The sequence below is a fragment of the Taudactylus pleione genome, unplaced genomic scaffold (genome assembly GCF_031769625.1).
Source record: "Taudactylus pleione unplaced genomic scaffold, aTauple2 ptg000305l, whole genome shotgun sequence".
NCBI classification, from domain to species: Eukaryota; Metazoa; Chordata; class Amphibia; order Anura; family Myobatrachidae; genus Taudactylus; species Taudactylus pleione.
The window spans coordinates 1,025,429-1,050,897 of NW_028284706.1; the positions used below are offsets into that span (position 1 = coordinate 1,025,429).

General features: G+C 44.3%; 1 protein-coding gene across 1 annotated transcript in view; it reads left to right on the plus strand.

Annotated features, from left to right (window-relative positions):
* The window catches only part of FGR (FGR proto-oncogene, Src family tyrosine kinase), a 200,197-nt gene that overhangs the window by 172,809 nt on the left and 1,919 nt on the right, over positions 1–25,469 (plus strand). The window contains exon 11 of the mRNA XM_088442123.1: positions 25,310–25,441. Coding sequence (XP_088298249.1) covers positions 25,310–25,441 — 132 coding nt within the window. The remainder of the gene's footprint in view (positions 1–25,309; positions 25,442–25,469) is intronic.

The following is a 25,469-nucleotide window of genomic DNA, read 5'->3' on the forward strand; positions in this document are numbered from 1 at the left end:
CCCTCTTCACTGTCCACAGCCGAGTGAGAAAATGACGGGGGTACCTTATATAGGATCCAAAACCCGCGAGACGACGGCGGGACGATGACGTTTTGCCTCGATTTCAGATCCGAGTCAGGCGGGAAAAGTCGAGCCTGACTCGGATCGGCCTCGGATCGGGGGGGCTCGGGGGGGTTCGGATTTCAGAAATCCGAACCTGCTCACCCCTAGAGTAGAATTTTACGAATTCTACTCCAATTGCCCTTTAGTAACTGTAGGTGATACTAAAATAATGTGAAAAGGGTGTGAAAACACCCCTGTTCACTTTATTTTAGTAAAAATAATGTTAATAAATAGAGCCTTGTGACAGGTGAGATAACAAACTGCATGTTGTTTGAGTTATGTGCTCATTTGGAACATATGGGGCTCTATTTACAATTCGCATATTGAATGCGGATTGTAGTGTGATATTACCGAGTGAATTCGCATTGCGAATTCAGGCAATATCACAGGGATTTACTATAAATCCCTTGCAGGGACAGAGCTTACGATAAAGCTCTGTCCCTGCGGATCCCATCCGCACTGTAGTCGCGGTATTTTCTGAAAAAATACCGCGACTAAGAGCCCGCGCATGCGCCGACCCACCGTCGCTGCTACCCCCAACAATGCTAAGCCCCGCCCCCCGCGATCGCAGACCCCCGCGACCCCCCCCTCCCTTCATTACACTTACCTGCATCCTCCTGGCCTCCAGTTATCTTCTCCGGGCTTCCCGATCAGGTGATCTCCCATACTGCACTGGGACCCGATCACCTGATGACCGGGCCGCAGTGTACTATGGGAGACCAGCTGACCGGAGAGGAGCCATCACCGGAGGCCCGATCACCGGTCCCTGGATTAAGGTAAGTAAAAAAAAAAATTTCAATTTTTTTTCTTCTTTTTTTTACAGCAATCAGCTTGCGGTCTGTTTAGAACACATAGCTGATTACTGGTACCGGCTCCCGCCTCTGCTCTCCCCGTTAGAGCAGAGTGGGAGCCCGGTAACAAGGGTAGAGCCTGGATAACGCCACCTCCAGGTGGCGTTATTATCACAGGGCTTCCCCCGATATTTTTTTCACATTTTATTTTTAGTAACTTTGGTCGGATCACATTTCCCATTACAATTATGGGAAATGCGATCTGCTTTACTAAAAATAAGTGATACTAGGGGTTGGAGTAGAATTTTACTAATTCTACTCCAATTGCCCTGTAATAACTACAGGTGAAACTAAAATAGTGTGAATAGGGTGTGAAAACACCCTTTTTCACTTTATTTTAGTAAAAATAATGTTAATAAATAGAGCCCATGAAGAGGTGTGGTACCCCGAGTGTTGTAGTGGGCACAGATAAGTCAGGTGTTGATGGTCCTTACAGCTGAGACGGCAGCTCCAGTGGATCCTCCTTCTCCTTTGGCAATGACTCCATGAGCTTTATCCGCCTCAGGCTGTAGCAGAGGCTAGTCTTATACAGACAATAACATGACATAACGTGGCAGCCTTGGTAAATAGAATAACCAAGTAGAATTATTAAAGGGGGGTAGTTTATTATTGGCAGTCAGCGGCACAAGTTTTGCCTAACACATTGACCATAAACAATTTGATTTGGTCCTTGACCACCAACCCTCAGCAAACCTGTCCCATGACACTTCTGGGTGCCACCGCAACTAGTTTGAAAACCACTGCTTTAAACACACATTAACCTTTGCAAAACCCAGATATACAGTAATAGTAACATGGATTATTACTGAGCACATTTAGCAAAAACCTCAAAACTGTTCAGTATTTTATGCTAAAGTCACACAAAGTTCTGTCGTTGGAGTGCTCTGCTGCTGGATGATGACTGACCTATAATCGGAATCCAAAATTGGTAATAGTGATTAGCTTAGTGTCTAATTGTCACATTTGAGGTTTTTGAGATCCAAGTCAGGTCCCGCGGACTGGACTGACGGGTCGTAGTGGAATTGTGGTGGCTAAATCAGAGGTCTACTCATGGCTTGGGACCCGTGCAGTAAATGCCTGGTGCCTTTAGAGAGGTCAGTGACACCTGGAAGGCTCCCTGTCTGTCCTTGGAACCAATTGAGTGGAACTACCCTAAATACAGGAATAAGGGGTCAGAACCAGTGTTTGAGAGCAGTGAGTAAAACAGGTAACCAGTAGCCCATGTGGAATCTGCTGACAGATGCTGCAAACTGATTACCAGAGCAGGGTCACTGGGACCTGGACCCTCAAGAATCCAGATCCTCCACCCAGTCCCCAGCAACTGGAGTGAATGCAGGAGCAGAAACTCAGCATGAACCCTAATAAGCTAAGAGTGGACCCTTAGGGCAACAACCACCAATGGTAGAAGTACAGATGGTATAGTGAGCAGAGGGACTCAGAGTAGGTCAGGAGCTGCAATGCTGAGAGGAAGCAATGTAATTTGCAAAGCAGAAAGGTAATCTGAAGTACAGTGAAAGAACATTCCACTTGAACCCGCAATGAGCAAGTGAGAGGACTTGCTTGTAGCCAGGATTAATTTAGGTAGTATGTTTCACACTTGGAATCACTAGGAAAGTTCATAGGATGCCCAGGAGACTTCAGACTACAATGCAGATTGGAAATAGGAATAAGTCACTGGCTTGGACCTTACTTGAACCAGATAGGGACCAGAGGTAGCAGATGTGGAACCGGATTGGATCCGGAGACTTGAACTGAACTGGGACCATCGATAACAGCTGCTGAGCCTGAGTGGAACTGCAGGCTTGAATCAAATTGGGACCAGAAGTAACAGCAGCTTAGCTGGAGTGGATAGTAACCAGCCAGAGTGAACCCGAAGGCTTGAACCGGAATGGAGACAGAAAGAATTGCAGCCAGCTGGAGTGAGACTGCAGGCTTGAACAGGACTGGGACTGGAGAGAGCAGCAGCCAGCTGGAGTGGAACCACAGCCTTTGATCGAATTGGGACCGGAGGTAACAGTAGTTGAGCTTGACTGGGACCAGTGCTTGAACACAGACTGGTACATGTAGGCAGGAAGTAGCATACAGCACAGTGCTGCAGAGTGGATGCAGCAGACTCAGAGGTAGCAGCTTGCAGGATTCCAGTAGCGCAGTTTCCGACAGTGGGTCAGAGGTAGCATTTACTCACTTGAAAGTGAGATCACTGGAAGGAAAGGAACCACACTGGAGTATTGAACTACACATTGTTCTGACAAGGTGCTAGTGTCTGGTGCAGGCTTTAACAGGGTGCTCTTGTCAGGGATAGGATGAGGTGGTCATGTGAGCACCAGAGATATGTAGAGACTGGATACTGGTGCTCACCTGATCAGAGCCAGCATGGCTGCACCCATGACCCTCAGGATTAAAGTGACAGCACTCCTTAATGAAGCATTGCATGACAGGGTAAGAGCGAATAAGTCCCAATTTTGTGACACCAATGCTGTTTTTTCCTGATTACAGAGAGCAATAGCTTTGGATTTCCAATGGTAAGGCACACTAAACACAGTTCCACTTATCTTCAGCACTGCACAGTAGCAATAACTCTATCCCAAATGGCTCTTTAACTCAACTCAGTATTCACACAAAATGGCTGCCGCTCTTTTCACTGACATACTCAGGCACTGTTTCTCGAGTAGCTCAACCAAAAAGAATATCACTCTGTTTACTCAAACTCAGTCTCTTGCACAAGTCAGGATTACACAGTACTTGAAATATAGTAGTTCTCTCAGCAATTCTCTATCTGTTGATAAGTCTCAGTATCTTTCATACACTCTCACAATATCTCTGTTACAGTTCTCATTACCTCTCAAAAAGTTCTCAATAGCTCCTAAATAATTCTCAGTAGTGCTGCAGCTCAGTAGGACGTCTCCCTTTTACAGCTTTTACCCACTCACAGCCTCCACAGATCTCAACTGCGACTCCAAGTGCTGATACGCAGTGCTGTCACTATGTGTGATGACACCCATTGCAGCAGTATGTAGACTTTGGCCCTCATTCAGAGCCACTCGCTATTTGCGGTCGTTCGTTCTAAAACAAGGGGTGGCTATTCAAATGAACCGTTCGCTGTTTGCGGTCTGTTCACGCCTCTATGTCTGAACGAGCGAGCAAAACTTGCGTTCGTTTTTTGGAAAAATACGCCCCCTGGCCACTCGCATCCTACGTCATGTCCGCTATTTATTAGATTAATCGAGTACATCAACAAGGGTATGAACTGCTCGCTATTCTTGTGGTTGGTGTTTGCTACCACAATTTTGCGAGCAGTTCTGAATCTAAAATAACCCAGTGACGTGGTCAATGACGCTGCTGTTTTAAATATGCACACCCATAAAACGCCCATTTTGACCTTTAAGCACGCCTGCGTTCTGATTTCCACTCCCCATTTTCAAGCACCTTCCCCTGTTACCACCCACATACGCCTCTTTCTGTCACTCAAAATAGCAGGCATTCGCTATTTTGCGAGCACATGAATTTCGGCCGCACTGACTGGTTAGCGCATGCGTATAACGATCCGTACGCATGCGCAGTTGGGCAACATCGCTCGGAACGAACGAGCGGCCGCTTACAAGCGGCTCTGAATCAGGCCCTTTGTGTGTGCCTTTGGTGCATGCATTTAAAAGGGGGCTTGACTTCATTGCACAAAGCCATGCCCCCTGGTTTGTGCCATTTTCGGGGCATAGCATCCACTCCCCGCTGCCACCCTTCCCCCTCCTCCTCCACCCCCCCCCTCCCATGACATCACTGCTGAAATATTGCCTCTGTCTCTCAGTCTCAGTTGGAACTTCTGCAGCAGCCAACCATCATCAGGTATTCAGTGGCTTCAATCACCTACCACTTCAGTGACAACACTTTGCCAAGTCTGTTGTCTCTAACAGCAGACCTGCTCTGCACTCCACTCCTCTGCATCTTCTGGTCTCTACTACACATGTGCATCCAGCAACACACTATCCTGTTGCTGACTTGTCTCAATTTTGGTGTGTAATGGCTCCACCTGGTGACAGACTTCTATATTGCAAAGTTCATTGGCTCCTGTCAGATGTATCATGGTATAAGCACAGTGCACTTATTAATTACAATATGGGTTGTAAGTGCCACTCTCTCCCCCATCACCTGGCCCCAGACTGTATGCTTTTTTAATCCGTACCCCCCAGCCCTTATGCCATGGCACCTCCGAGGTTGGAGCCTTCCAACGATGCATTGATCACTTGTCTTTCCTGGCCAATCATGGCTGGCTGCCAAAGAACACAGGCTAAAAGGTGGACTAAGAGGCGGTACTGCTACAGGTGCTGGGGACCCGTGTGGGCAAACAGGGACAAGGATCCCCACCTGGAATGTTCCTGCCACACACCGGGTACTCCTTATCAGGTGCACTGGAATCAGCATGCCCTCTCACTTAAGCTTATGCTCTCAAGCTGTGCCTTTGGTGACTGTCACTGACTACCCAGCTAGCTGCAGGCTGCCAGCCACGGGCTCCTGCCATGGTAGCTCTTTCTGTTCACAGAGTGTGGAAGTTTATTTTTTTAATTAAACTCTTTGGGAGGTAGCACCATGCAAATTAGAGCTGACGTGATGACATCATTTTTATTAGCGTTCTTTTTTATTAGATAGGGACAAACAATTGCTGAATAAAGGGGCAAAGACAATATATATCTTATGGGGCAAAATTATTTTATGAATGTATTAAGGTGGACAAATTAATATGTTTTTATATTAAGAAGTCAATATTATTTTCAGATTATTTTAAGGGGGTGGGGATGTTATTTAATAATGAAATTATGGGGACAATTTGTTTAAAATGCAGGTGACATTTATTATTTCATGAAGTGAACCCCATAATAAGTGTTGCCTTGTTATAATTAAATTATAAAATAAAACCAAATGAATGTGAATATTTTATTGAAATAAAAATATGCCTTGAATATACAGCCACTTTTGGCATATCTAAATTACTGCTGACGGTGACTGGCCATGTTAACTTGATAAAGATGGTGGTCCTCCCTTATACCCCTTTTACACCAGAGCTAAAACCCAGGTTATTGCAGGGTTAACCCAGCCAGCTCCTTGGTGTAAAAGGAGTGACCCGGCAATCCAACCCAGGTAAATAGCAGGGTTTAACACAGGAGTAACCCGTGAAACTCTGCTGTGTGTACGGCGCACTCTAGGTCTTGATGACCTGTAGTGCGACGCAAGCCGGCCGATTGGTCCGGCTTCAGTGGCGCTTGGAGATGACGTCATCTCCAAGCGTCCACTTTCACGCCGGAAAAGCCGGGTCTATGCAGACCCGACTGCGGTGTGAGCAGCTAAATTCCAGGTCTGATCCGTATAGGATAGGAACCCTGTTCCAACTCCGGATCAGACCCGGAATTTTTGTGGAATTTTGGTGGAAAAGGGGTATTAGTTTCTCTATGTATTTGAGCAGTGTCCTGTTTATATACCTGCTTCTGTTTGTAGAAAACTGAATAGCCTGATCTCTGGTCTGGATAGACAAATGTCCCAGAATTCAACTAAATAGTAGCCTTACTAGATCTAGGCAGGCAGGGGGTATGGCCATTCCTCATTTTCGTTTACATTATTTTGCTGCCCAGTTGGCTCATTTGCGTGTGTGGTTGTTGGTGTCTAAGGTGTCTCCAGGTCACACCCCTTTACAAGTCCTGCTTGAGGGACGATCCCCACTGACCGGTTTTACCTCCTTTTGTCCAGGCAATTAAAATATGGCAACTGACTGCTGCACTGATGAAATATGGGGAAGTGGCCCCGGACACTCCTTTGTGGGGTTCTAGGCAGCTGTCTGAACTCTCCCACATGCAACTTGATAAGGTGTGGGGTACGCAGGGTGTGTTTTCTATAGGTCACTTATATGACGGTTTTGTCCTGAAGTCTTTCTGGTGACTTTAACCTGCCCCTTTTATTTCTATAGATTTCTACAGTTACGACATGCCCTGTCCTCCCTATTTTCTAATGCCCCTCCACCTATTTCAGATTCTCCTGTTAAAACGTTTTTATCATCCCTTGGTTTGTTTGCTCTCCTGTATGTATTACTTTCTTTTGGCTGCACATGGTCTCCTGCCTTGGCATCTCTCAGAAGCTCTACTGCTTCCATTCGGTTCCAGCAAATACAATTTTTTTATCCTTCATAGAACCTACCTGAACCTACCTCACGCCAGTTAGACTCTGGGAGTGCGACTGATATGTGATATGTATATAATAAATAGGTTGTGACGACTATACGTGCGCACGGTGTAATAGTAAAAATATATGGAAAATACTTCCCCAATATATGTTGATTCTTGCAACTAGATGTCAACAGATCGTTTCTCCGTGGACATGAAAAACATCAGAGATGTGTACACATCGTGTGATATCGTACAAATAAATTTTATTCACAATAATAAGGGAAAGAAAAAAAAGTGTATATATAAAAAATATAAAATAAAGTAATAAATACACAATATAAATGAAAAAATAATTGAAAAAATAAATATGTAACCTTCAATAATGTGCCAGAAAAGATATTGATATACAGGGCACGTTGAAATGTACCCTTCAATACTAGTTGGCTAAAATATATTAAAATGTGGTATATATATGGAATCCTTCAATGATATGTAATATCAAATTACCAGAAGTCCCATTACTGAGGGCTCGTAGATATAAAGATGGAGGTTTTCCGGATAACCTCTTATTCACTCCTCGTCAGGGAACTCCTTATGATGTGAGTCTCACAAATCCAGTGGTCCTGTCACCAATTGCCAACGCGTTTCGAGAGACAATCTCTCTTCCTCAAGGCTGTGTGACAAGGATACCCCCAGTCTGCCTTATATACCCTGCAGTCAGACCTCTTCTGGGTCAGAGGGTGAATCTTCTCATTTATTTATAACTATTTTTAAAAACACCCTAAGGTAGGATATTCTAAGATCCTATGGTTTTACCACATTATAAAGTCATACTTATAAAAACTCCCTCTATACAGGGATAATTTAGAAACCTCGCGTGTGTGATTCACCCTCTGACCCGGAAGAGGTCTGACTGCAGGGTATATAAGGCAGACTGGGGGTATCCTTGTCACACAGCCTTGAGGAAGAGAGATTGTCTCTCGAAACGCATTGGCAATTGGTGACAGGACCACTGGATTTGTGAGACTCACATCATAAGGAGTTCCCTGACGAGGAGTGGATAAGAGGTTATCCGGAAAACCTCCATCTTTATATCTACGAGCCCTCAGTAATGGGACTTCTGGTAATTTGATATTACATATCATTGAAGGATTCCATATATATACCACATTTTAATATATTTTAGCCAACTAGTATTGAAGGGTACATTTCAACGTGCCCTGTATATCAATATCTTTTCTGGCACATTATTGAAGGTTACATATTTATTTTTTCAATTATTTTTTCATTTATATTGTGTATTTATTACTTTATTTTATATTTTTTATATATACACTTTTTTTTCTTTCCCTTATTATTGTGAATAAAATTTATTTGTACGATATCACACGATGTGTACACATCTCTGATGTTTTTCATGTCCACGGAGAAACGATCTGTTGACATCTAGTTGCAAGAATCAACATATATTGGGGAAGTATTTTCCATATATTTTTACTATTACACCGTGCGCAGGTATAGTCGTCACAACCTATTTATTATATACTATGATTCAGTATCTCAGGGTGGTACTGCGGTGACTTCTTGTTTGCAGCAAACAAGTGTTCGGCGCCTTATTTATTATTCGAATTCATTTTATTGATATGTGATATGTGTCTTAAATGTAACCTCGCCCGGGGCACCTTTAGGCATTTACTATGGAAGTATTCTATGGTGTGTGCCTTTTGGAATAGCATTACTCAGGTCATTGCTAATACAGGAGTCCCCTCTTCTCTATTAACGTACAGAGGACCTCATTCAGAGCCGGACGCTATTTGCACTCGCTCGTTCAGAAAAAAGGGGTGGCTATTCAAATGAACCGTTCGCTCTTTGCGGTCTGTTCACGCCTCTAGGTCTGAACGAGCGTACAAAACATGCGGTCGTTTTTTGGAAAACTACGCCCCCTGGCCACTCGCATCCTACATCATGTCCGCTAGTAATTAGATTAATCGAGTACATCGACCAGCGTATGAACTGCTCGCTATTCTTGTGGTTGGTTTTTCCTACCGCAATCTTGCGAGCAGTTCTGACTGTAAAATAACCCAGTGACGTGGTCAATGACGCTGCTGTATTAATTATGCACACCCATAAAACGCCCGTTTTGACCTTTAAGCACCCCTGCGTTCGGATCTCCACTCCCCGTTTTCAAGCACCTTCCCCTGTTACCACCCACATACGCCTCGTCCTGTCACTCAAAATAGCAGGCATTTGCTATTTAGCGAACAAACGATTTTTGGCCGCACTGACTGGTTCGCACATGCGTATTACGATCCGTACGCATGCGCAGTTGTGCAAACATCGCTCGGAACGAACGAGCGGCCGCTTACGAGCGGCTCTGAATCAGGCCCAGAGTGTGTATTCTTGGAATTCTACCTTCTGATGTATTAGATAAGTACACTACTTTTTCAATCTCAGTGCCCTTGCAAAGGTGGTAATTGCAAGAACCTGGATGGCGCCTTTAGGTCATGATATAAGGGTAGGAAAATCTCTGGTTAACTCCACAGTGCTTTATGAGAAACATATGTATTTTACCCAAAAGGCTAAGGGGCATATTCATCACAATTCACATCTTAGATGCCGATTGGCTGTGCTAAATTTGCCCAATATCGCAATGTGATATTTGATGTATCAAAAATTGCATGCAGGGACACAGCTTGCGATAAAGCTCTGTCCCTGCGCATCCACTTCTTCACATACTTTTCATTGTATGTTTCACAAAAATACAGTATGTCTCCGCGCATGCACTCCCGGTAACCCCCCGCGAGAACGATCCCTCCCCCCGCCACATATTGCTCTATGCAGCAGCTGACCAGAGCCAATGCAGGAGCCTGGAGAGCAGCTGACCGGAGCCCTAGAGGACCTCACCGGAGCAGCAATCGCCGGTCCCTAGATGCAGGGAAGTGTTTGGGTTTTTTTACAATTTTTTTTAAGTGATCAGCTTGTGGTAAATTTAGACCACACAGCTGATCACAGGCGCTGGCTTTGCTCTGCTTGTTAGAGCAGAGCAGGAGTCATGGAACCGTGGGGAAAGCCCTAATAACGCCATCTGTGGCTTTATTATCACAGGATTTCCCCGGTATTTTTTCACAATATATTTTTAGTAAATCTGAGCAAATCACATTTCCTATTACAAGTATTGGAAATTAAATCTGTTTATGAACAATGGCCCTGATTCAGAGCCGGACGCTCTGACCAGAGCGCTCGCTCTGAATCAGGGCCCACCTCCATTAATATGGAGCGTCCTTCTGGACGCTCGTATAGCTGTGGGTCACCATCCACAGCATATACGAGCGTGCAGGATGATGGTCGCGATGGTCTTGACCATCGAAACTGCGAGCAAAAGCCTGCGGTTGAGTTTTTCAACCGCAAGGCCAGGAGTGATTTTGGCTCTATCAGAGCCAAAATCACTCCCACTGACACTCCCACTCCCACTAGTGATGTCAGTGGGGCCGGCTTCAGACGGTAGACGGTAAGCGTTCCTTTGGGAACGCCTCCGTCTGGCAGGCATGCCCCCGGCACGCCCACCAAAGGGGGCGTGCTGTCAGTCAACATCGACAGCACGCCCCCTTTGATGATACACTCCGAGCGAAGGAAAGTCCTTCGCTCGTCGCGTCTCACGCATGCGCACGACGGAGCTCCCTCCGTCATGCGCATGCGCAGGGCAGACCATCGACCCACTTGCAAGCGGACAGCCGCTCGCGAGTGGGTCTGAATGAGGGCCTATATGTGAATTGAAGGGATTGGGGTTGTTTTTCATGAAAACTACTCCAATTGATCTTTAATAAATTTAAGTGATACTAAAATAATGTGAAAAGGGTGTGTGGAAACACCTGTTTTCACATCATTTTAGTTAAAATAATGTTAATAAATATGCCATTTAGTCTAAATTTTAAAAAACATTGGGACAAATGTCTTGAATCCAGGCAATATAATATTTCAGAGACCTCCTGATTGGATGTCTGTTTTACTGGATCATTCTACAGATACAAGTCTTCTACCATTTCTTGTGCTTTCTGTGGCTCGCTCTCATGTTTTCTATATTGTATATATGGTATATAGTTTAAGTCACATCAATCCCTTTTTGCTTTAGTTACTAGTTAGGAAATATACAGTCAGGTCCATAAATATTGGGACATTGACAGAATTTTCATATTTTGTCCTCTATTCACCACCACAATGGCTTTGAAATGAAACAAACAAGATGTGATTTAACTGCAGACTTTCAGATTTAATTTGAGGGTAATTCCATCCAAATCGGGTGAACGATGTAGGAATTACAACGGTTTCTATATGTGCCTCCCAATTTTTAAGGGGCCAAAAGTAATGGGACAAAATAAACAATCCTAAATCTAACTTTCACTTCTTAATACTTTGTTGCAAATTCTTTGCAGGCAATTACAGCCTGAAGTCTGGAATGCATAGACATCACCAGACGCTGGGTTTCATCCCTGGTGATGCTCTGCCAGGCCTCTACTGCAAATGTCTTCAGTTCCTGCTTGTTCTTGGGGCATTTTCCCTTCAGTTTTGTCTTCATCAAGTGAAATGCATGCTCAATTGGATTCAGGTCAGGGGATTGACTTGGCCATTGCATAACATTACACTTTTTAGCCTTAAAAAACTCTTTGGTTGCTTTTGCAGTATGCTTCGGGTCATTGTCCATCTGCACTGTGAAGCACTGTCCAATGAGTTCTGAAGCATTTGACTGAATATGAGCATATAATATTACCCAAAACACTTCAGAATTCATTCTGCTGCTTTTGTCAGCAGTCACATCATCAATAAATACAAGGGAACCAGATCCATTGGCAGCCATACATGCCCACGCCATGACACTACTACCACCATGCTTCACTGATGAGGTGGTATGTTTTGGATCATGAGCAGTTCCTTTCCTTCTCCATACTCTTCTCTTCCCATCACTCTGCTACAAGTTGATCTTTGTCTCATGTGTCCATAGGATGTTGTTCCAGAACTGTAATGACTTTGTAGATGTTGTTTGGCAAACTCTAATCTGGTCTTCCTGTTTTTGTGGCTCACCAATGGTTTACATCTTGTGGTGAACCCTCTATATTCACTCTTGTGAAGTCTTCTTTTGATTGTTGACTTTGACATATATACACCTACCTCCTGGAGAGTGTTCTTGATTTGGCCAACTGTTGTGAAGGGGTTTTTCTTCACCAGGGAAATAATTCTTCTGTCATCCACCACAGTTGTTTTCCGTGGTCTTCCGGGTCTTTTGGTGTTGCTGAGCTCTCCGATGCGTTCTTTCTTTTAAGAATGTTCCAAACAGTTGATTTGGCCACACCTAATGTTTTTGCTATCTCTCTGATGGGTTTGTTTTGATTTTTCAGCCTATGATGGCTTGCGTCACTGATAGTGACAGCTCTTTGGATCTCATATTGAGAGTCGACAGCAACTGATTCCAAATGCAAATGTCACACCTAGAATCAAGTCCAGACCTTTTACCTGCTTAATTGATAATGAAATAACGAGGGAATAGCCCACACCTGTCCATGAAATAGCTTTTGCGCTCATAGTCCCATTACTTTTGGCCCCTTAAAAAGTGGGAGGCAAATATAGAAACCGTTGTAATTCCTACACCGTTCACCTGATTTGGATGTAATTACCCTCAAATTAAATCTGAAAGTCTGCAGTTAAGGCACATCTTGTTTGTTTCATTTCAAAGCCATTGTGGTGGTGAATAGAGGCCAAAATATGAAAATTCTGTCAATGTCCCAATATTTATGCACCTGACTGTATATATATATAGAGGCTGTGAATAAGAAAGGATAAAGCATGCATACAAGAACATACACAGACACAGGGAAAAAGACACAGGGAAAATAATTTTTTAAATAAGTGAATTCCAAGCAATTCGTTCTTTAAATCCATGAGGTTGTATACTGTTCATTCACAGGATCCATTTTGCTTCTAACGTAGTGAGAGCTGCCACTCTGTTACCACCTTGGGTAATTCCGGAATGTGACCTATGAGTTTATAGCGTAATGTGGACAACTGATGACCCATCTGTTTAAAATGCTTGGCAACCGGCTGATCTATATTTATTTCTTCCATTCAAAGCCATATGAATGGCAGACCTATGTAAGGCCATCCGTTCCTTAAAGGACCGGGAGGTCATGCCTATATAGCATAAAGCACACGGGCATGTTATCAAATAAATAGCAAATTTGGTGTTACACGACAGCACTTGTCTAATTTTATACTTTTTGCCCGTGTGTGGATGATGGGGGACATTGTCAGGGTGAATAGAGGCCAAAATATGAAAATTCTGTCAATGTCCCAATATTTATGCACCTGACTGTATATACAAGAAAACAAATAACTGCGGCACTCAGAGACTAGTATAAATCTAATGTATTAAATGTTGTCACAAAAAGTATCCAACGTTTCGGGGCTCTGTGGCTCCTTTGTCAAGGTGTGAACAAGTGTGTAAAGTGAAAGCTTACCTTATATAAGAAGAAGTGACCACCCACTGTGTGCAAAAAGACAAGTCGGCTTCTCCATCTCCGTCCGTGCTCCGGAGCTTCCGAGGTCGCGGACTGTTGACGTCACGCGTGTCAGGCGCTGGGTTGCCTCGGCTACCCCAGACACTGAGAAAAATAGATCGTGCAATACCAGATAATGGAAAATAATAATGGAACATGCCACCAAAACTTTAGTAGAGGAAGTGTAGTTAGTATAAACTCGAGATAAAGATTAGTAACATGGCTGCGATAGGAGGGAAGGATGATATAAGTTTGTGATGAAAGGTGTATGTGTCTCATGAATATAAAGAAATATGATGACAAAATTAAAAAATTTAAATAAAAATATGACAAATAATCTGAAAAAAGATAAAGAAGAAAACATTGTGTTGAAACAATGAATGTGTTAGGTATTATGGTGCTTGAAATTGTATGTGAGTGACTAGGTGAAAAACTAAGGAGGAAATGTCAAAAAAATTATGTCTATTGGATGATGTCTATGTGCTGCGTGATAATGAAAATCAGTGAACGAAGTGCTAAAGGACATGGGTAGAAATACAAAACTAACTGAAAAGTGTAATTGTGTGATGTCCTTGGTGAGCTAATACTAAAATAATGGATGCCAATAAACAGTTAAGCTGGGTAATTGTGAAAAAAATTAAAAGAAGAAGAAATGAAAAAAAGAAGAAGAAATTAAAAATAGAGAAGAAATTAAAAAATAGAGAACTCTTGTGGAAAAATCAAACATGAGGATAAATTCAAAAAAATTAGAAAATTCTTAGGAGAATGATAAGTAAAAAAAAGTCCTAAAAAACATATTTATGAGTAATTCTCCTCGGTACAGAGAAATTAATCAAAATTATTTGAAAAATTAATCAAGGTTATTGGAAAATGGTCCACGAGATATTGTCATTCAATCCGGAGGGATGCATGGTGTTCAAATTAAAAATCCATCGGCCTTCTCTTTGCAGAAGTTTATTTCCTCTGCCCCCTCCCCTAATGGAGGGGGGAATGTGATCTATGGCCATGTATCTTAATGATTTAACAGGATGTTTTTTATCGGCAAAGTGCCTGTCTACCGGTTTATCTGATGTTTTTCCCATGAAAGCTGATTTAATGGCTGAAAGATGGAGTGCCATGTGTTCCTTCATCGATCTAGTGGTCTTTCCCACGTACATCAAACTACAAGGACACGTGATGATGTACACTATGTGGTTGGACATACAGTTGAGGACATGTCTGATCCGTATGGCTCGACCTGAATACGGGTGATTGAAAGTGGGACCCGTGGACATGTACTGACAAGTGACATATCCCAAGCACTTATCGTACCCTAGGGCTTTAGAGAGGAAGTTGACATTCAGTTTGGCGTCAAAATCTGTAACATCTGCATGCACTATGATGTTGCGTATGTTTTTTGCTTTCGTGTAACAAGCCATGGATTTTTTATGTCTGAAACAGGGTAAGTCCTTATCTGTTGCGACAATTGGTCATAGAGCTTTGGTCTCTCTTTGAATACCTGAGCTTGAAGTACTAAATTTGTTCTTCCAAGGGATAATCTGTTTCTGATCCCTATTCCTTGGTTGCAGTAAAGGTCTCTGTTGAAAGATAGTACTTCTTCCTTTTATTGTTTCAGTAGATGTGGATCATAACCCCGTTGAAGGAATGTTTGCACTACTTTGTCCAATTCCGCATTCAAAGAAGCTGGGTCGCTGTTGATCCTGGCAATACGAATCAACTGAGATTTAGGTAATCCTTTGATCAAAGCTTTTGGATGATGCCTATTGGCTCTAAGGAGTGTTTTTATCAGTAGGTTTTATCAGTAGGTTTTGAATATGGGGTTGTACTCAGTTTGTTCCCTTTTAGCATGACCTGTACGTCCAAATAATTAATCGTTGTTGCACTGTGTTGGTAAGTGAACTTGATGGGGGAGGTTTGTTTATTGATATTTTCCATGAGGGTTATAAATTCTAATTCACCTCCCATCCACAAAAGAAAAAGGTCATCTATATAACGGGCGTATTTTAGAATGTGGACTGATACTGTAGGATTGTCAAAAAATAACCTTTTCTCTTCTTTAAACATGAAAATGTTGGCAAAGGAAGGAGCCACAATACTGCCCTATGGCACATCCTGAGCTTTGTTGGAAATAATGGCCGTTGAACAGAAAGTAATTCCTTTTCAATGTGAGCTCTAAGAGTTTCATGTTTTCTTGAGTTAAAAACTCTTGAATCGCTTCCAGACCTGCTTGATGGGGAATGCTGGTATATAAGTTATTCACGTCCATGACATATAGAATGGTGTCCTTAGGAATATTGTCAACTGTTTGTAGTAATTTTAGGAAGCTTGTAGTATCTTTGATGAAAGTGGGTTGTTTGACCACCAGAGGTTGTAGTATGGCATCGAGAAACTGTGACACAGGTTGATAAAGTGAGTTGTGGGCTGAAATAATTGGCCTGCCCGGCGAATTATTTAAACTTTTATGTATCTTGGGGACTGAAAACAACATCGGGGACACTGGAAAATCTTGGGTCAATGCTTTAAAGATGTTATCTGGTATTAGCTTCTTGTTCTTAGCTTGTTGAAGAATGTTGTCCAGTTCTTTTTTTGTAGCTTGCAGTGGGACCCGTTATCAATTTGTGATAAGTGTTGTTATCTGACAGGTGCCTGTACAGTTCGCTCAAGTAGTCTTTTAGATCCTGAATTACTACTCCACCCCCCTTATCAGTGGGGCGAAATATGAAATCCCAATATTGACCCATTTTCTTAAGAGCATCTCTCTCTGGTTTGGACAAATTATAATGTTTGATGGTGGAAGCTCCTGCATATTTGGGCACTGAGTCGTCTAAAAGATGCGTAAAGGCTTTAAGTGAAGGGTTGTTGGATTGGGAATCGAAGCTGGACTTGGATCTAGAAGACAAAAAATTGTGAAATACTGAGGGTACCAGTTCCGTTTGACTTGTTTGAAAAAAACTCTTGTAACCTGAGTTTTCTGGAAAAGCGATGTAAATCTATTTTCCAGGTAAGGTCGTTATGATGCTTAGTGGGGAGGAAGGGTAAGCCTTTATTTAATATCCGGAGTTCCACTTAACTAAACAGCATGGAGGAGAGGTTGAAGACTAGGTTTTCTTCTTTGTGTCTGGACCTTGGTTCCCTCTTGTTCTGACCCCCCCTGGGGGTGGGCGTCCTTTTATTTTGGTATCTTTTGGTTGGCTGCGATTTCCCCTAAAGGGACCGTGTCCCTGTGATATTCTTGGGAATCCTCTGAGTCTGCTGCTGGGAATTCACTGATCTTTGCACTTGAAGATCACATATTAAATTGTCCCCCATGAGATATTCATAAAATAACTAATTATAAGTGCTTTGTGCTATCTCTTATGTTCTGATTGGCCAGATAGCTTTTCTGGTGGATTTTCTGGTAGTTTTGCCATCTCTAGTCTGCCACTCACCATCACATTTGATAGCCTCCGGCAAAGACAATATTTAATAAGTTTCCATCATGGTGTCACATGTGTTCTGCATGTGAAATGGTACACTGTTTATTGAGTTTGGCTGTGGATGAAGAGGTCATTTGTTATTTTTTTTAACCTGTAGTTTGTTTAAACCTGCAATACAAGTTCGAAGGAACGTTCCAGTTCAATAATCATTCCTGTGTCCAGATTTACTTTAATATCCCCTCGTGCTTGCTGAGAATCCCGATGACAAGACAACCAGTAAGAGAATAGATTTATGTTTATGACTTGTGGTGTGTTCACTTTTGCTGTTTATGGGGCTGCTGCAGAGTGAGTACTATGCCAGTTTGTAGTGTAGCTTATGTGAAATCTCTGTGCTTGCTCAGAAAGAAAATGTGCAGTTTGCACGACTGCATAACTGGCACTGTCTGTCATAGGCTGAGCACGGTAAAGGGTATATTATTGACTAAAGTGCGGGTTTTTAGAAGTGGAGATGTTGCCCATAGCAACCAATCAGATTTACTAAACATTTATCTAGCACCTTCTAGAAGGTAATAATCAGGCCCCCTAAGGGTCTGATTATGAAAATTGCAATCCATGCAGGCCTGAAGTAACAGGCATAAGTATGCTCCTATTAGGTGAATATTTTGCATCTGCTGAAAGGCAAAAGCAAATATGTTCATTATTTTTTTATTAACAGTTCCTTATATAGTGCAGCATATTCTGTTGCGCAATGTTGCTGCTGAAGATGGTGACTTGAAGTAAACTAGGTGTATCTGCTGCCAATGTGGAGTCGGACACATCTCAGGCTATGTGCAGCTCTGCATGAAGGCAGAAATACTCGTCTTTGCGTGCACTTCATACTTGCCTTTCAGGGAGATTGTGAAAGCACCACCTATAAATGCGTGTTATGGAGCATACACACGGTTAGATGTGTCAGATGAACGATTGAACGATTTTGCAAACGATTTGAACGACTTGAACTACGAATGATTTTTGACTGCATTAAAATGACTGAAATCGTCCAAAACTGACTGCAAACACATCAGATGTCAGATATCGTTATCTGACCATCGGGAACGCGCTTCGTTCATCGTTCAGACATGTCAGATATGTCAGATTTTCCTTCAGATATGAACGATTGAATGATTTTTTAAAATTGTTATCGTTCAGCTCTCAAGAAAAATCTGACCGTGTGTATGCACCATTAAAGTGGGCGTGTACTGCTATATCTGGGAAGGTGTGTCATACAATTGACTTACATCTAAATGTAAATGAGCCCCAAAGAAGTTAGTAAGATCTGCTTGGTGATGAAAAAAACCACACTGATACTTTTGAGAAAATGTATATAGCCATAGGGATCATTGTGCCTTATACCCAATGCAGGGAAATTATACTAATGATCTCATTTGAATGCATATATATATGTTTCCTTTTGTATATAACATCTTCATAATGGGAGTAAGGTGCAATCAGGGAGATTGCTAGACTCTTCAGGGAGATTGCTGCTATTTCAGGGAGTCTCCCTGACAATCATGGAGAGATGGCAAGTGCATACTTGCCTACATTTGAAAAAGCATTTCAGGGAGATTGTGAATGCAGCACTTATGAGCACGGCAGGAAAGTGGGCGTGTGCTGCTACATCTGAGAGGCGTGTCATAACATTGACTTACATCCTAATGTAAATGAGCCCCAAAGCAGTTAGTAAGATCTACTTGATGTAAACACACTGATACTTTTCAGAAAATGAATGTAGCCATAGGGATCATTGTGCCTTATAACAAATGCAGGCAAATGGTACTAATGATCCCATTTGAATTTTATACATCTGGGAGTTTGTTTTTGTATATAACAGCATAATGATGTGGTAAGATGCAATCAGGGAGATTGCTGGACTCTTCAGGAAGTCAGGGAGATTGCTACTATTTCAGGGAGTCTCCCTGACAATGAGGGAGAGTTGGCAAGTATGGCCAAGTAGTACCGGGTGGAAGGAGTCATGTTGGAGGTAGGCAACATTGGGGGGCTCTCTGACCACTTGCCCGTGTCCTGATTGTTAGAAATTATGTGTGTGTCAGGTGTTGTAATCTGCAGAGATGATAGGCACACTCCACTGCATGACCAAAGTTTTGAAAAGCCCTTGGCCCTCATTCAGAGCCGTACGCTCTGAGCAGAGCGCACGCTCTGCATGAGGGCCGGGCTCCTTTTTCATGGAGCGTCCTCCTGGACGCTCGTATAGCTGTGGGTCACCACCCACAGGCTATACGAGCGTGCATTTTGATGGCCGCGATGGTCGTGACCATCGCGACCATCGAAATTGCGAGCCGGAGCCTGCGGTTGAGGTTTTCAACCGCAAGCTCCGGAGTGATTTTGGCTCTATCAGAGCCAAAATCACTCCCACTGACATCACTAGTGATGTCAGTGGGCCGGCTTCTGACGGGAGGCGTTCATTGACAGCACGCCCCCTTTGATCGGACACAACGAGCGAAGGAAAGTCCTTCGCTCGTCGTGTCTGGCGCATGCGCACGACGGAGCTCCCTCCGTCGTGCGCATGCTCAGTGCAGACCATCGACCCACTTGCGAGCGTACAGCCGCTCGCGAGTGGGTCTGAATCAGGCCCCTTGTACTTAATCAGAGATTGTGGTTTATTCAGCAGTAGCAGATACAGCCATAGAAAAAATTAAATACACCCATGCTCCAATGCAACTCGGAGTGCAACTTAAAGATATGACCTACACACGTCACTGGAATTACATATACAAGCAAACAATACTTAAGCGCTCCTCCTTCCGAGGTATATCACATAAACTTTGCGTCAATTGAAGAAATAAAAAAAAAAAAAAAACAAACCTCGGAAGGAGGAGCGCTTAAGTATTGTTTGCTTGCAGATACAGCTATACTCACTGTTACATATACACTGCATACCTACCTACTTTTCAGCTCTCTCTTCCAGGATAAGTCCAAGGAGAGATGCCGCTGACTGGAGGTGGCATCTTTTGTGGTCTTATAACGACAGGTACAGGGGGGTGGCAGCGGCAAGGGGCTGGCTCACCCCCCCCCCCCCAACATTTGATAGAGGCACCAGTCAATGCAGGGCAGAGCCGGATTACATAGGGGGCTGAACATCCGCCTGCTGTCACAATACAGTGCTGCAGCTTCACCAGACTGCCGATGCCTCAATGGTTAATGTGGCCTGGCAGCTGCATCTAGGGACTGAGCAATCAAGCACACTGAGTGCATTGCTGGGAACTGAGTAGACCCATGACACTTAACACAAAAGGTCAGAAAGGCATATGCTGAGCTCTAATTGGTGGAGTTCATCACATGCTTTTCTGACCCGTGGAGTAGATCAACAACAGCCTCATGGGAGGGATTCTTCAGAGTGAGGCAGTGCCTGCTGGCAGTGGCGGGCTGGACCAGGGGGCATGGTGCCATGTGCCCCCCGGGCCGCAGCGCCATGCGGGCCGCTGACGGGCCGGACGGAGTTTGGTCAGCGCCACACACTGACTAACACACAGCCGCTGGCGCCGGCAGTTGTGTGTTTGTTTTGAGTGGCAGCCAATGAGAGTCTGTCAGACTCTTACTGACTGCCTCTGCGCCCACTGCAGGAGCCGCTCCATCTTCCGGGTCCTGCAGTGGGTAACGTGAGAGACGTCTCTCCCATAATGCAGAGCGGCCCGGGAGGAAGAACAGAGGAGTGGAGATTCAGGTAAGTGTTTTTTTTTTTTATTACACGTGGCACTACAAGGGGGAGATTACTACTGGGGCATTAAAAGGGGGAGAGCACTACTGGGGTCACTAAAAGGGGGAGAGTACTACTGGGGGTACAAGAAGGGGGGACTACTACTGGGGGCACTACAAGGGGGGATTACTACTGGGGGCACTACAAGGGGGGACTACTACTGGGGGCGCTACAAGGGGGAGAGCACTACTGGAGGCACTACAAAGGGGGGCTACTACTGGGGGAACTACAAGGGGGATTACTACAGGGGGCACTACAAGGTGGGGACTACAAGGGGGACTACTACTGGGGTCACTACAGGGGGTGGAACTACTACTGGGGGCACTACAAGTGGGGGACTACTACTGGGGGCACTGCATAGGGGGTACCACTACTGGGGGCACTATATAACGGGCTTACTACTGGGGGCACAAGGGGCTTACTACTGGGGGCACAAGGGGCACTGCACAGGGGGGCCACTACTGGGGGCACTATATAACGGGCTTACTACTGGGGGCACAAGGGGCTTACTACTGGGGGCACAAGGGGCACTGCACAGGGGGGACCACTACTGGGGGCATTGTATAAGGGGCACTGCATAGGAGGATCACTACTGGGGGCACTACTGGAGGCCTGCATAAGGGGGTCCTCTCCTGGGGCACAGGGGGCACTGCATATGGGCACCACTACAGGGGGCTGCCCCTAATCTTTATTTTTAATTTACATTAATTCCATATGGACCCGCCTCCTGCCTGGAACACTTGAGGGGGGGCGCCGTAGCATGCACGTGTGCTCTGGGCACCCTGGCTACACGCTACTCCTCTGCCAGGGCCACCTGCATGCATTTGCCCCCCAGGTTAAAAGTTGCCAGCCAGCCCCTGCCTGCTGGGTTTGTATAACCTTTGTTGAATGGTGGGGGCTGGGATATTTTGGAAGAATGGAGCCCCCCATAATGAACAGAAGCAGTAAGGTATTTACACATATACACATATACATCTGTATGTAACTGTTACAAGTCGCGGTCACGACTTGTTCCTCTCCAGCAATTTACCTCCTTCCAGCAGTATTGTTCCAGTTCTGTCGGTTGCCAAGCCATCCGGATGCCATAGGGTGTCACGTGCTTTCCACAATGCAGCATGATTGGTTCCTTCTCTTACTTGTGCACGCTGGCCTTTTGCCGCCTCGCCGAATATAGCATTCCTAGTGGATCTCCTGGCTCTGCTGCATGATCAGCATTCCTGTTGTTCCAGATTAAAGTGAACCCTGCATCACTGGCTCCCTAGCCACTCCATCAGCTTACAAGCTGCTACAAACTCCCTGGCTGCTCCATTGGCTCTCCAGGCACTCCATTAGCTTACAAGCTGCTACAGGCTCTCTAGCTGCTCCATCGGCTCACCAGCCACTCTGTCAGCTTAAATACTGCTACAGGCTCCCTAACCACTCCATTGGCCCTCCGGCCACACCTTCGGCTCTCAAAGCCACATCACCGGCTCTAAAGCCACACCATCAGTTCTTCAACTTGTACTACCGGCTCAAAGTCGCACCATTCCCTCTCAAAGCCACATCACTGGCTCTCAAGCCGCACCATCAGTTCTTCAACTTGTACTACCGGCCCAAAGCCGCACCACTGGCTCTCAAGCCGCACCATCAGTTCTTCAACTTGTACTACCGGCTCAGAGCCGCACCATCGCCTCTCAAAGCTGCATCACTGGCTCTCAAACTGCACCATCAGTTCTCCAACTTGTACTATCGGCCCTCCAGCCACACCATCAGCTCTCAAAGCCACATCACCGGCTCTCAAGCCATACAATCAGTTCTCCAACTTATACTATCGGCTCAAAGCCGCACCATCGGCTCTCAAAGCCACATCACCAGCTCTCAAGCTGCATCACCGGCTCTCAAGCCGCACCATCAGTTCTTCAACTTGTACAACCAGCTCAAAGCTGCACATCGGCTCTCAAAGCTGCATCACCGGCTCGCAAGCCGCACCATCAGTTCTCCAACTTGTACTACCGGCTCAAAGCAGCATCATTGGCTCTCAAAGCTGCATCACCAGCTTTCAAGCTGCACCATCAGTTCTCCAACTTGTACTACCAGCTCTAAAGCCGCATCACTGGTTCTCGAGCCGTACCGCCAGCTCTCCAAGTTGTACTACTGGCTCTAGCCGTACCACTGACTATCTTACTGGTATCCAGTATCTCATGCTATTCTGTGGTTCCCATAGGTAATTTGTGTAGACCACTACTACTCCGAGTTTAAGTTCAGACGGCCACTTAAGTATCGGTGAACGTTTATAGTTCTAAGGGAACAGGGGGTGGCTGTTAGTGGCAGAAGACCTCGCCAGCCTGGGTTCTAGAAGGTTTACACGGAGCAACCTAGAGAATCGTAACAGTTTCATGTCTGACTCATTGGAGAAAAAAGTTTAGGGAAACTGAGTTTGCATATTTGTTTATTTTTGACCATATTTGCCAACTCACAATAAATTCTATTGATACCTCTTATAGTATTAGGATTAAACAAAACCAAGTCAAATGTGTAGCTATTGATGGTGCAAAGTTTGCTGCATTTGATATGTATATTTGTTTTTTCATCCTTGATTTGTTTCTTGTTTTATACCTTCAGAATTTAGTACAGGGAATAGCAGGGTGCATACACTGGGCTCGATCATACTAGGTGCGAGGAGGGTCCTGCGAGTCATTCTCACTTCGAACTCACACTGCAAATTCCATTCATGCACTTCTCCCAGTTCACATTTTGTAGAAAAGTTGCACACTCTCACCGCGAGTCACACAAGTTGGCAATTCTAATTAGATCATGCACATGTGTGCGATGTCTGCGAGTTTCATGAAACAAACTTGCATTTGCAAACTCGCATCTAATAGGGTTGAGGCCACTGTGTTTGGTCTATGGCTGATTGTGTGACGCTGATTGCTGCAGAGATGGGAGTGTGGAGGGTATATAGGTGGAAGACCCTGGTCATGGACTGCACTGTGCACTGTAATATGCCCTGCCCATGTTGCAACATTACCCAGCACATGTCTACACTTAGATTTAAATTAAGGGTGGGGTTGGGTTATATAATTTGTCTGGAAAAAATATTGTTGCAGGGACAAATTGGATGGGAGTGGGCACCAAACCAGAATCTCACCTAGGGCCCCATGGGGTTTTAATCCAGCTCTGATGCAGGGATGGACATTACACACAGGTTTTATTATTAGACTGCCTTTCATTGAATTGTCCGGTTTGATAAAGTTAGGAAAGCAGCTGGCACCGCGTTGCATGATGGTCTCAGTCGTCCTAGAGCAAGGCTCTGCACCATAGCAATAAATTCCTAAGCCTATGCAAAACAACAACTCCTGGCAGCACGTAGCTATCTATCCTTCTCCTCTCCTGGAGCTGGTTGGATAACATGTCTGTATAGGGATGTGCTATTGGCTGCATGTGTTCCCAGAGCTGTGTGGTAGTGCTGTGCCAGTGTTGTGTAAGTGAGTGAGGTGAGTGAGGAAACTGGGAGCGAGCAGTGATGTCTGCATACAGAGGCCAAAGACCACTCAGGCTTACTGATCTCTGTCTTCAGGTAGGTGCTGAGGGAGCGACATTCAGCGATTTGGGGACACCAAAATGAAATGATATCTTGGCCCCCTAACCTGAAAACGTTGTGGCACCTCTGCTTATGACTATGTAAATGCATGTACTCCATCTTTTGGAGTTTATTTGATCTTATTAAAATTATGTAATCCTGCAATAAAAAAAAATTCTTGTTTTCATATGTGTGGTATAATACAAGGTACATACGTGTGCCGCACATCTGTTAAGTAGCTGCCTTATCTTTCAACTTTTTCCATCTGAAGATGAAGAATTTTGCCCCCCATCCCCCTGCAGATGACACCATCTTGGTGTTGTCCCATATGAATATTTTATAAAAATATGTCCAATCAGGCAAAAATAGGTGCTTGACATCACAATATGTCATGTGCACTGCAGGTCCATATTATTTGTAAATTACAGCTAGTAATTTTTTTTCCAGTGACCCCACATAGTTTCCAAATTTACTGTAACACTCATAGCTGGTCTACAATAAAGATTGCATACGAGATGTACAGTGCTGTTGACAATCAAACTGTTGACAAGCACAATGGGGACCCTGGAATGCAGGCACCTCGATATCTGCAAGTGTAGAATGCTGCTTACAGCATTTACACTCACCGGCAGTACAACTGTAAACATGTGTACAGTTGTACCACCGACACGCATAAAATGGTTAAAGTTCACAACGCATCACAACGCCTGCTTTCCGTGGTTCACATATTGTTTGTCAACATTTTGATTGTTGACAAGCCGTATGTATCCCATTGCATATACCACCTTCTGTATTTGTTACATTTGTCAAAGAGCTACATAAATTTAATTCTTTCTGTTTTAGAAATCCTTTTCTGCCTGACATTTCTCTGTATAGCCAGGATACAAGCCTCTTAACTGCTAATGACTTATACTTAATCACTGTGCATCCAAACAGGTGCCAAATTTCCGATCAAGTGGACAGCTCCTGAGGCTGCTATGTATGGAAGATTCACCATTAAATCTGACGTCTGGTCATTTGGAATCCTATTGTCTGAGCTGGTGACGAAGGGAAGAGTTCCGTATCCAGGTACAAATATTCTGCTAGGCAACAGATT